This window comes from Sinocyclocheilus grahami, unplaced genomic scaffold (genome assembly GCF_001515645.1).
Source record: "Sinocyclocheilus grahami isolate Dianchi unplaced genomic scaffold, SAMN03320097.WGS_v1.1 scaffold93.1, whole genome shotgun sequence".
In the NCBI taxonomy this organism is placed as follows: Eukaryota; Metazoa; Chordata; class Actinopteri; order Cypriniformes; family Cyprinidae; genus Sinocyclocheilus; species Sinocyclocheilus grahami.
In genome coordinates this window covers 1,552,486-1,565,344 of record NW_015505272.1, presented here as the reverse complement: position 1 = coordinate 1,565,344, position 12,859 = coordinate 1,552,486, and the positions used below count along the sequence as shown (strand labels likewise).

Genomic DNA, 12,859 nt, shown 5'->3' with positions numbered 1-12,859 from the left:
GAGGAGGTAATGAGAATGTGAGGTCATCAACAAACTGACATGGAGAAGAAAGTAAAGAGACGTAGATGGGGGGAAAAAAGAAATACAAACTAGTTTTTGAGGAGGAACTGAAAGTATGACAGATAGTGTTGCTTTTAAAGTAACAAGCTACTTTTTCTAACTATTAGCATTGTAGTCTGATATAACTCTGCATCACTTTTTTCCTCACATTGCTTTTGTGAGGCCTCTGTCATCTGTAGCACTGGTAATTCTTATTAATTTTAATGAAATTAACAATATTAACAGATAAATTACTACAAATAAAAAGTTAATTGAAATTTTTATATTGAAATGCTTGAATTTTTACCTTTATCTGTGTGCTTTTTAATTCATAAATAAATATTACAATTGATTTCAATTTAACTGTCATCCTAAATCATTTTTGTTCCAGATAAATCTTTTAATAGAGCGTAACATTGACCATCCAACAAATTCAAAGTAAAACAAAACAAAACTATGCAAACAAGAAGGAGAAAGGACAAAGAGAGGACAAGTAGCCCATTTCAACCTTCCAACCTCTCAACTGAAGCTAATCTGACACAAAGAACAACAGATCCTTGTCAACATTAATACAGATATTCAGTTCATTCTTCTACATACACACACTATATGTACACTTTATGCTCTTTGAAAGTCCACTAAGGAGAAATGTTAGGAAGATGTCAAAGGTTATGTTTTCATCTTAAGTCTACACTGCTCCAAAAATGTTCTTGTTGACATTCTTGTTGTCCCATTTCCAGACAAAGTGCTAAAAGCACATAAGTGCTGGTATTTTGGCAGGCAATAATATGAATCTGCCTGCTCAGAAATATTAAAATGCTTCCTCACAAAAGCTGCTGGGGCATTTGGCTTGCGGTCATTTGAATGCTATTAATTGCACTTCAAAGGCCTTGAGAAATATCAGAAGCTCAACACAGAGACCCTGAAGCCATGTTTATTTATGCCTATGTGACTCCCCTTTATTCTGAGTAGAAAGGAAACATGTACTGCAACTCTGTAGACGTCAGACACTAGCAGCTCTGACAGACTAGCTGTGGACCTGGACTCTATGAAATGTGGCCGAAAGCATTAAATACACAAGAAAACAATGACCTGCTGGTATTTGAGTGAGGTCAAACACAATAAATAATACATTTTCATTGCATTTCACTTTAGAGAAGAGCGTTTGAGCATTAAATATACATCTGTGTTGGAATACATGTTTGTGAGTGGCACCGATAATTACCTTGTCATCTCTGTCAAAGTCTTCCTCCTCGTCCTCCAGCAAATCCTCCACAGCTTGCTGATGTGCATTGTGAAGAGCAGAACAAAAGAGAGCAGAAAAAAAGTAGAAAAAAAACAAAGAGAAAATCAATTTCACATGTACACTTAGGAACATCTCCACATCTTCGAGTGAAAACAAATGATAGCACACAGTCCTTGGATAGAAAGCAAACCCTCCGAGTGTGACCTCAGTCGCTAAAGTCATCAGTTGTGTCCTCTTGTCCATAAGGTTAAAACCTGAATAGAGCCTCTGGCAAAGGAAGGCTGATGACATAGAACGTTAACTACGTGCTTCAGTGGACCAGATCCAGGCCAACAATGGTCCCATCAAAACCCCTTCAGGTTTTCATACTTAACTCAAGCACACAAAGAGCCGTATGCCCATGACCTCGAGAAATGCTGCTGGCTACTCGATTCTCCCAGAAGAACATGTGAACACAGACCAGTGAAAATGATGAAAAGAGTGATGCCGAGAATATTGAGAGCAAGATAGAGGGCAAGGAATCAACGAATGTTTAAATAAACATTGATTTCATTTTGCAATCTAGAAAAACTGCAGGCTCAAAAGCTTGAAAGAATCAATTATTTGCTTGCTTACATCTGAGAATCATCAGTGGTTCTTGCTACAGAAACAGTTATTAACTATTATTCATACTTTTTTTTAATTGCTGTCTAAACAACCAGACCTTTTCCACCTATAAAGAGCATACAAATCATGATATAAATACATTTAAAAATATATACGTATATCGTGTATATCACTCCCAACCATACTGTATCTACAGATCAGAATATCACAGAGGTGAGCACTTCTGATTTAGTAAGCAAACACTTCATAGCATAGTAGCAACACACTACACAACCACTCAGAACAACTTATCAATGCATAGCAACCACTAACAAGTACATCATAGCCGTGGGTTTTGTACAGACAAGCGCTATTTACAGTTTTTTGCTAAATTAAAAATAACTTCTTGCAGTGCTAAAAGGATCAAATAAACCAAAATGTATAATGTTCACATCACTTTCATTTGTTCTTGGGAAACTGCAGTCACTAATATAATAAGAGCTGTTTATAGAATCTAAAATATGCCACATTTATTTTTTAGTCTCACAAACAGAAAAAAAATCCTTCCTGTGTGAGCTAGTAATTTGGCGGCATTAATTATTCAGATCTCATTGGCTTGTTAATCAGAACTGTAGACACCAAAATAATCAGACGATATGTTGGCACACAAATAAAGAGTTTATCTCGGTCAACTGAAAACATTATATTTGGCCTCAGTGGCTTACGGGAGCCCAGAGGAGTGTGTATCACATGTCTGTTTTTGTTGCCGGAGGATTGAAAAGACATAGATCATTATTTCTCTTCTTGTGGTTCCTCCTGTCAATCCCGCATCAAAGCTTCAAGGTCATGTGTGTGCTATTTAAATACGACAACTCGGGCATCTGAAAACACCAAAAAGCTATCAAGGGAGGAATACATCTTCTTTTTGATGATTTTTTTCTTTTTTCTGGCTCCATGCATTTCATCAGTTTTTTTGTGACATCCAAAAATTGTTACTTAGCAAACAATAGCTTTTGTTCCTTTGTTTTGTCTAAAAGAGAGTGTATGGCAGCTATAAGCCTCTTATGTAAATGCAGCCTGCGGCAGAAACAAGAGGAGGGTTCAGGATAGATACACGCAATGTTGTGAGGAGACTAGCGATGGTGTTTTGCACTAGCCTAATAGCACACGGATTGACTCGAAGAGCGATGTGGCTCCGGCGCTAGGTTAGCCAGAGGTCATACGCTGGGTAAAGGAACTTGGAGGAAGTTGAACTTCAAGGGCCGTGGTAGCATGAACTCGAAAGTTTGGCAGTCAATATGTCTCACTTGCAGACAGAAATTCAGTCTAAAATAGCATCAGAGCCAGACTTTAAGTCCATTGTTTGGCCTTTCGGTTAGCAGCGGCACCATCTCCAGACCAGCGCCGTGACATCCATCCTGGCGAGTTAATGCATTTTCTTTTGCCTTCTGCCATGAGTGGAGGAAGAACCCTGCTATCTGCGCTTTTAATTCTAACCTTCCCCGAGACAGGTGCGCTGGGAATAGACGCCCTAGCTAGACAAGCCATCCAACATGAAGATATGCACTTTCATTTTTTTCCCCTGCCTCTCAGCTCTCGCGCTCTCCCCTCCTCCAGCTCTTCTTTGAAATGTGAGACATCTCTAGCGTCTCCAGCTGCTCAGGGGCTGGCCCTGCTTTGTATGCCACGTGTGGACCAGAGGCCCGGGAGAGCCCAGGCCTGGAAGGCTGATAAGGGCTCTCGCCGGAGCACATCGAGCCCAAACAGCCTCTTCACAGGCTGTCAGAGCCCTGCTGGTCAGAGGGAGGGCTTGAGTTTTTGCCAGCACTGGCTGACTGTGGTCTGACCTCTGCAGGGGCTCAAGTCAAAGAGTAACTCTGCCGGTTCTGTTTGGGCAAAGTGTTACGTTTCAATAAAAGCGGTCACGATTCAAAAATGAGGACAATGGGCAAATTAATTGCTGTAATGTGTGGGAGAGGGACGGAGAAGCCAGTACGTCTCTTTGGGGCTGAGTTTTACGGGGCACACGGGCTGGCAAGAGGACGCGCCAGGGTCGTGCGTATCCAAAAGCAGCGGGAGTCAGCGGTGCCGTCAGTCCCATGGCCCAAGCTCTACTGTAATCCGCAGCAGCCCTGAACCCACAGACCCAGAAAAACACTCTGGCTTTCTGTTCTGTAAATAAAACCCCGGCTTCCCAAGACAAGCCTGCGTCAACAATGGCAGCAGCAGTCGTGACAAAAATCACACGGCGCTGCAGTGTTGTTAGCAAAATCACGGGTACAAAAGTTCACAAAGACGAAGTTCAGGAGCTGCCAAAGTTGCTCCCCGCCTCGCCTCCAACCTCGCCTGCGAGCCATGGCGGCACGGGGGAAATCAGCAGGGCAACAAACGCTGCCAGTTCAAAGTGACGTGACCTTTTGATTTTGTCACCTGTCAGGGGCTGGCACGGAGGAGCGGAGACATGTCTGCCAGGCGCGGGTGAAACGCTGTCTCGCTAACGGGGCACGGCGCTGGAAGAGGTGGTGCCACTGAGGTGGATTAAAGGCCTAGAGCACCTCTCGGCTCTTCTTCTCACTCTTCCTCATCCTCTCCCGGCCCTGCCGTCACACTTCTTGCTTTTTTGTTGTCCCCGTTGAGCCTGCAGCTGAAACACCAGCCTGAGAGTAAGACAAGCTCTACCATGAAGCGCCTCTAGGAGCACGGCTGGCAGACAGACTCTCGCTCTGGTTCTCTTTATGTTGTCGTTTTGTGATTGACACTGGAGGTGGGCTTGACAGGCCTTCGTTTCCCCCCACAGCAGCCCACCTGTACCAGCGTATCCTTTATTCATGAAGCTCCATCCAGGCTGTTTGTTTTTCAAATTACACTCACTGGAAGAAAAAGACAAAACACTACTCAAACCAGACAAAACAAAAGGTGGGAAAAAGTTTATTTGCTAACTTGCTTTCTGTGCCATGCAAAACATTGACAATGTTAGTAGTCAAGATATAAACAAACAGACTAAGAACAAACAGCTATGCATTTGATCTTGTCAGTCTTCCTATGTTTACGAAAAGATTAAACTAAAGGTGAAGGGTAATTTATTCACCACTGGCAGCATCAAATGAAATCGCAAAACTAACTGTTTACAAACTGGTCTCCCAAACACGTCTACCGGCCTGTCTTGTTCAGAAAACAAGGAATCCCACCATCCAATCACAGCATTAGTTGAACCAGACATTTACATGATGGCTCACTCAAACAACTACAGTAGTGTTCATGCTCATTGAAAAGTGATTTGCATGGGATTTTTAAACAAAATTGTTTAACATTTACATTTTCACACATTTCACCTTCAAAATTTGCATGAAATGCAAATCTATTTTTTAAATGCATGTTATTGACCTTACTGTACACGATTCATTCATTCATATGTTTGAATATTGTTTTCCCTTATTTTATAATCAAAATGGTGAAACGTCAGACGTTTCTCTGGTGATGCATGCTGGACTTTTCCAATTATCCATTTTACACAGATGTACTGTACATCCCAACATACAAAAAAAAAGTCATTACTACCATTACATTGTTACTTTAAATGAGGGGCCTTGTTCTTTATAACATCTCTTACTGGAAACATGTTCACATCATGTTCACCATGGTTGACAGGTGGTTGTCTACAGGCACAAGTCAAAGGATGTCTCTGCTGCCTTCTTCAATGTAAGTCTATTTTCAAATATTTTATCATTTGCCAAGTAAAAATTGTAAGTCTGATCACATTGAAAATATATCACATCTCTCCACAATAAACTACAAATCATTATTGCCCATTTCATAAACTGTGAGGGATGAGTTACACGTTGATATCTGAACTGAATTTTTCCCCTCAATAACTATTTTTAACATAAAGAAATAATCTTATAGAATCACAAAACTATTTTTGTTAAATTAATTGAATTAATTTTCAACATTACAGCAAACATACCAGAGGAAATATCTTGTGTTGCACATTTGGGGCCTTTTGCTTAAAACCTTAAACCCAAATATGAGCTGCAGCAATATTCACAAAAAAGCAGGCTGTGAAGAAATGATTAACCTTTTAAAGTATGCCATAGGAAAATGGAGAAACTGCGAGCTTGCTAGAGGACACGGTGAGAGTAACCCTGACAATTAAGACCCTCTCTCCCACCACTGACAAGGCTGCAGAGAAAGAACCTCAAATGCCTAATTGAGCTTGAGCTGGTGAAAGAGATGTAACTATGTTCCTCCAGCTCTGACAGTATATGCTATAATTATCACCTTCAAAACATCTGGTAAACTGTTTTCCAGACCAGTGAATTCAGCAGCCCGGGTCTTCTAGGGCCAGCCATGGGCTTCACTCCCCTCCATTCACACACCAAGCTGTCCGACGCTTGACTGAGCCTCAGCGGCCACACTGAAGCCCACCCCAACACTTCCAGGTCTCCAAACAAAAGTAGGTGAGGGGTGGTGTTAGGGTGGTGAGGACTGCCTCTCTGCAGGAGGTGAGCAAGCCACTGACAGCTGCTGTCAGAACAGCTTGGCTAGCTGTGTCGGTGCTCCCTTAACTTCAGGTTAAGAGAGGTGCGCTTGCACTCCCTACCAGTAGGGGGCTCTTCTGAAAGCGCTGGAGACAGTGCAGCTGCTTTGTTTAGAGAGGAAACCTAGTGCTGCTTTAGAAAGCGTAGCTTTCCATCACCTGCTGATGATCGACAGGCGTAGTTCAAAAGTCACATCCCTTTGTCTTGCTTCTAAACCCGTGTTTATTTTTCCATGGTCTATTCATTCTGACACAAAAACCAATACCGTGGCACTGCGCGGCAGCCAGGCTAGCTAAGCTTCTGTTGATTTAAAACAACGGTTTGGGAGTGTAGTCTTGTGTTTAGTGCACAGCCATTCCAGATGGTAAAAAGGATCTTTAACAATAACAGGCTGTGACAGCGAGGTCAGGTATCTGGTGGAAGGGTGGCAGGCGGAGAACAGCAAAAGAATACGAGAGTCAGGGGTCAGCTGTCTACAGGTTAAGAGTTGAGCTGGCATGTCACATCTAGAGGTAACAAGTCCCTTCAAGAAATGTGACAGCTGAAAGTGGGTTTCTGTTTTCCCAGAACATACTAGGCTGTGAACATCAGGGGTACAACAGACAAGGGATAATATACGGTCACCCTGAAGTGGGTTGATTTTTAATAACCGGCTATTATTCTGTGATAATGGCAGCTTCTTACTAAAAAAATAAATGCCAATATTGATTTAATATTATATGCAGAATTCATATTATTAGTATATGTCCCACAACCCTGAGCAATAGAATTTGGAGAATATATGGTGGTGATGAATGTTTAATTGTATATTTATGCACTCTAAAAAATGCTGGGTTGTTTCAACCCAATGTTGGGTCAAATATGGACTAACCCAACTGTTGGGTTAAATTTTGGTTACATTTTTAAATTAGCTTTTTAACCCAACAGTTGGGTTAGTCCATATTTGACCCAACATTGGGTTGAAACAAGCCAGCATTTTTTAGAGTGTGGTAAATAAGCAAAACTTGTTAACAATATATATATATACAGTATATTGGCATACAATGTAATAAAAATGTAATTAAAAAATGTGTCTGTATTGTAATAAAAAGAAAGTGATTATAACTAAAGCTGAAAAGTCTATCAAGAAAGAGAGAGAGAATATGCCTGTAAGAATTCTTCTGTGCAGCTTTTGTTCATACCTAGAGTCTCACTTTTACCCTCCTTTTCCATGCATACAGAATATTTGAGCGCACACGCTCATCCACTGCATTCTGTGCATGAGACATGCTGCACCACATTACAAAACCATGCGATGCTGATAGTCAGATGTCATACAAACACTTGGAAAAGTTTCAGAGTAAGTCTTGCCATCTAGGCTGGGCAGCATCTCCGTTTCTCATTTCTGTCTGTCTCAGTAAAAAAAACAAAAAAAAGGGTCAAATATGGACAAACCCAACTGTTGGGTTAAAAAGTTAATTTAAAAATGTAACCAAAATTTAACCCAACAGTTGTGTTAGTCCGTATTTGACCCAACATTGGGTTGAAACAACCCAGCATTTTTTAGAGTGTGGTAAATAAGCAAAACTTGTTAACAATATATATATATATATACAGTATATTGGCATACAATGTAATAAAAATGTAATTAAAAAATTTGTCTGTATTGTAATAAAAAGAAAGTGATTATAACTAAAGCTGAAAAGTCTATCAAGAAAGAGAGAGAGAATATGCCTGTAAGAATTCTTCTGTGCAGCTTTTGTTCATACCTAGAGTCTCACTTTTACCCTCCTTTTCCATGCATACAGAATATTTGAGCGCACACGCTCATCCACTGCATTCTGTGCATGAGACATGCTGCACCACATTACAAAACCATGCGATGCTGATAGTCAGATGTCATACAAACACTTGGAAAAGTTTCAGAGTAAGTCTTGCCATCTAGGCTGGGCAGCATCTCCGTTTCTCATTTCTGTCTGTCTCAGTAAAAAAAACAAAAAAAAACAGCTTGGACTGTTGGAGCACCGCAGCCTCCATTTATGTGTCAGCAGGTTTAGCGCAGAGCTACAGTTAGAGTTATCTGAAATGACATCCTGCCAGGCACAGGGAGCCTGACATCTATAGTGTAGTGATGAAAGCATGAATGGGACACTTCCACTGGGGGAATATTAGTCCTTTCAAAAGTACATCAGTCCTCTCTGAGTGTGCATTTATAAAAATAAAGCACAAAGCATGGGTTTATGTAAACGGCTGCATTGCTTTCAGATAACAAGCTAGCAGCCAACAAACAGCTTTAAGCTTCAAGTGACATATGTATATATATATATACAGTGGGGGAAAAAAGTATTTAGTCAGCCACCAATTGTGCAAGTTCTCCCACTTAAAAAGATGAGAGAGGCCTGTAATTTTCATCATAGGTATACCTCAACTATGAGAGACAAAATGAGAAAAAAAATCCAGAAAAAAAAATCCAGAAAATCACATTGTAGGATTTTTAAAGAATTTATTTGCAAATTATGGTCGAAAATAAGTATTTGGTCAATAACAAAATTTCATCTCAATACTTTGTTATAATATACCCTTTGTTGGCAATGACAGACGTCAAACGTTTTCTGTAAGTCTTCACAAGGTTTTCACACACGGTTGCTGGTATTTTGGCCCATTCCTCAAGAGCAGTAATGTTTTGGGGCTGTCGCTGGGCAACACGGATTTTCAACTCCCTCCAAAGATTTTCTATGGGGTTGAGATCTGGAGACTGGCTAGGCCACTCCAGGACCTTGAAATGCTTCTTACGAAGCCACTCCTTCATTGCCCGGGCGATGTGTTTGGGATCATTGTCATGCTGAAAGACCCAGCCACGTTTCATCTTCAATGCCCTTGCTGATGGAAGGAGGTTTTCACTCAAAATCTCACGATACATGGCCCCATTCATTCTTTCGTTTACACAGATCAGTCGTCCTGGTCCCTTTGCAGAAAAACAGCCCCAAAGCATGATGTTTCCACCCCCATGCTTCACAGTAGGTATGGTGTTCTTTGGATGCAACTCAGCATTCTTTCTCCTCCAAACACGACAAGTTGAGTTTTTACCAAAAAGTTATATTTTGGTTTCATCTGACCATATGACATTCTCCCAATCCTCTTCTGGATCATCCAAATGCTCTCTAGCAAACTTCAGACAGGCCTGGACATGTACTGGCTTAAGCAGGGGGACACATCTGGCACTGCAGGATTTGAGTCCCTGGCAGCGCAGTGTGTTACTGATGTAGCCTTTGTTACTTTGGTCCCAGCTCTCTGCAGACGATGAACAATATTAACAGCAATTATTATATGATGCAATCAAACTTATAGCAAAATGTGTTTGTTCATACCTAGAGTCTCACTTTTACCCTCCTTTTCCATGCATACAGAATATTTGAGCGCACACGCTCATCCACTGCATTCTGTGCATGAGACATGCTGCACCACATTACAAAACCATGCGATGCTGATAGTCAGATGTCATACAAACACTTGGAAAATTTTCAGAGTAAGTCTTGCCATCTAGGCTGGGCAGCATCTCCGTTTCTCATTTCTGTCTGTCTCAGTTAAAAAAACAAAAAAAAAACAGCTTGGACTGTTGGAGCACCGCAGCCTCCATTTATGTGTCAGCAGGTTTAGCGCAGAGCTACAGTTAGAGTTATCTGAAATGACATCCTGCCAGGCACAGGGAGCCTGACATCTATAGTGTAGTGATGAAAGCATGAATGGGACACTTCCACTGGGGGAATATTAGTCCTTTCAAAAGTACATCAGTCCTCTCTGAGTGTGCATTTATAAAAATAAAGCACAAAGCATGGGTTTATGTAAACGGCTGCATTGCTTTCAGATAACAAGCTAGCAGCCACAGCACTGACACTTTTTAATTAAAATATTTCAATAAATAAACAGCTTGGAGTGCCACGCAGAAATGCTCGAGTTCCCACCTGTTCCGTACTTTGAAAAACAATCATTTTCAAAAGTTTTTATGAGTGCTGAATGAGACAAAATATTTGGAATTCTAATAGATATTTTAATACTTATAAATATTAAATACAGAAAGAAAGAAAGAAAGAGTATTAGATAGAAATGCAGGTGCAGGTCAGTGTGTGACAGAACTCACCACATCTCCCTGTCTCGTGTCCTTCCCTGAAGCAATGAGAACGTAGTTCCAGGCCAGCAGCATCAGGAGAATCAGCGGGACCATATAGAGCTCAAAATTCCACACAACCACAACGAAAAGCTACAGAAAGAGAGAACAAACAATAAATGAACAAACAAAAGGTAAGGACATCGTTCTGAAGATGTATTTATAAAACATACATTAAAACACATCAACAATCATTTGACTGGGTTCTAAACTATGTCAGTTTTTTCAAAAACTAAAATTAGAAAGCTCAGAAAGACCAACATTTGTGATTTATTGTAACTTTTTATATTTTTTTGGAAACTGTTCTAATCTCTCAATTTAATTGCTTCATATCTAAATTCGTTTTTTATTGGATACCTTCAGAACACCTGACAACCAGTAATACATAACAGTAACACAATGATTATTTTTCACAGTCTGTCATGTGTGAGCACAGATGATGCTTTTAAAGTCGTTCAATGTGAAAACACAATGAATGAGTCCAATCATCTGCAACAAAATCTCATTCTCCTTAAATAACATTATAAAGGTTCAAAACATAAAGCAAAAAGCATGTTTCTGGTCTTACTCTATAGTAAATGTGACCCTACTGCCCATCACCCCACGGCTTGAACCAAATGTTCACATACTCCATAAAAAGTATAAAACACGGTGTAGCAATTTGATATTTTTGTTTTTTAGCTTTATTTACTGAAGAAGAAACAAAAACTATATATAGTTCTTTTAACATTTTCCCTCCCCCCCCAAAAAAAGTGAAACTAATTACTATGAGCACTAACTTTATATACTGCAATCTACCTCATATGAAACTTCACATTTTTGAAAGAGCTGTAAAATACAATGAATAGAGCCAAAAATATTTTCTAGCAAAGCCATTAATCCAAACTAAATTTTAAAAAGTAAAACGAATAAATGCATAAAACCAAAATTAATAATCTCCACCTTTCGATTGTTTCTGTGAGACATATTTAGAGCTAAGCACAAATCACAGCCATGGCAATATTATTCACAGATAATAAAAATGAATCTGCCAGATTGAGAAGGCTGATGAGCTTTAAGAGTTTACACTAATAAATGTTAAAGTTAACCCAACTGAATACAAAAAGATCAAACGTGATATTCAGTGCAAGTATTCAGGTTTGTAAAATAAATCAAGTATCCTTATACAGTATATGAAATGCACTTAAGCCATGCATCCACAGAGAGGCTATTATACATAAACTCACTCCACAAAGACCTCGTTACATTCGAAAAGTTTACATAGTATTAAATCAGACTGGACCGGACATGCCCACAAACACACATGCAGAGCAGTGGAAAATCTCAGAATCTTGCCGAAACAGGTCAGATGTATTTCCGTGCCCTTCACACTATCCATTACAGCACTGTTACCCAATGCGCACACACTCAACATTTCAACGAGGGGGAAAAAGACTCGGGGCACAAATTAGGCACCTCTAACATGCATAATATACGTACTATCAACACTGGTTCAAATGTTATCTTTAAATGACCTCTCTCACAATTTTAATATTAAAGCTTCAAATATACTTTGAAGAAATTAATACAAATAAGCTACATTGAAATAAAGCAGAAAACAATGGATCAATACAATTACAAATGTAAATGGTGCACTTAATATGCAATAAAGGAACTAATCTGAGAATTTGCATATAGCAAAATATGTAATATGCACAAGCTGCTTACAGAAAAACACTTCCCAGTAAAAAAATTAATACAATTCTGTAACATTTGGTATTCTAGTAATTCTAGTTACAGTAATACTCCTAGCAAACACATTTCTTGCAAAATTCAGCAAAACATCTGTAGCTTGTCCCATTAATTAGAGCAAAATATATTTTTCAGACAAAGTAATTAGAATGTCATCACTTTGAATTAATATCTTCCATATGTGCATTCATAAAATCATAATGACTTAATTTAGTATTAAAAATATTTAAAATATAACAGATCAGCCTTCAACAAACTTTGACAGATTTCGTTTTCTATCTTTCAGCCCCTGACTCAATTAATTACAAAATACACTCATTGGAATTTAAATTCACGCCAAGGGAGTCATTCGTGAATCTATCGCTCACAAAGAAAATCCATTTCTTTGTCTCTACTCCGCAGCGTCCATTTGTTTTCATATGCCTATAGTGGTTCCTTAACCTGTCGCTGGACTCCATTCTTAAGTTTGGTTATTCTAGCTGAGGGCCAGAGTCTGATTGACAGCTGATGTTAGCCGACACTTTGCCTGCTTGGAAGTGACCCTTCTCTCTTTCACACAACCCCGCGGCCAAGAGA

At 39.7% G+C, this 12,859-nt stretch overlaps 1 protein-coding gene across 1 annotated transcript in view; it reads right to left on the bottom strand.

Annotated features, from left to right (window-relative positions):
- LOC107587547 (multiple C2 and transmembrane domain-containing protein 1-like) overlaps positions 1-12,859 on the bottom strand; it is a 202,866-nt gene that overhangs the window by 31,688 nt on the left and 158,319 nt on the right. Inside the window, exons 16-17 of the mRNA XM_016275362.1 lie at positions 10,526-10,645; positions 1,265-1,321 (exon numbers count right to left, since the gene is read on the bottom strand). Of these exons, the coding sequence (XP_016130848.1) occupies positions 1,265-1,321; positions 10,526-10,645 (177 nt within the window). The remainder of the gene's footprint in view (positions 1-1,264; positions 1,322-10,525; positions 10,646-12,859) is intronic.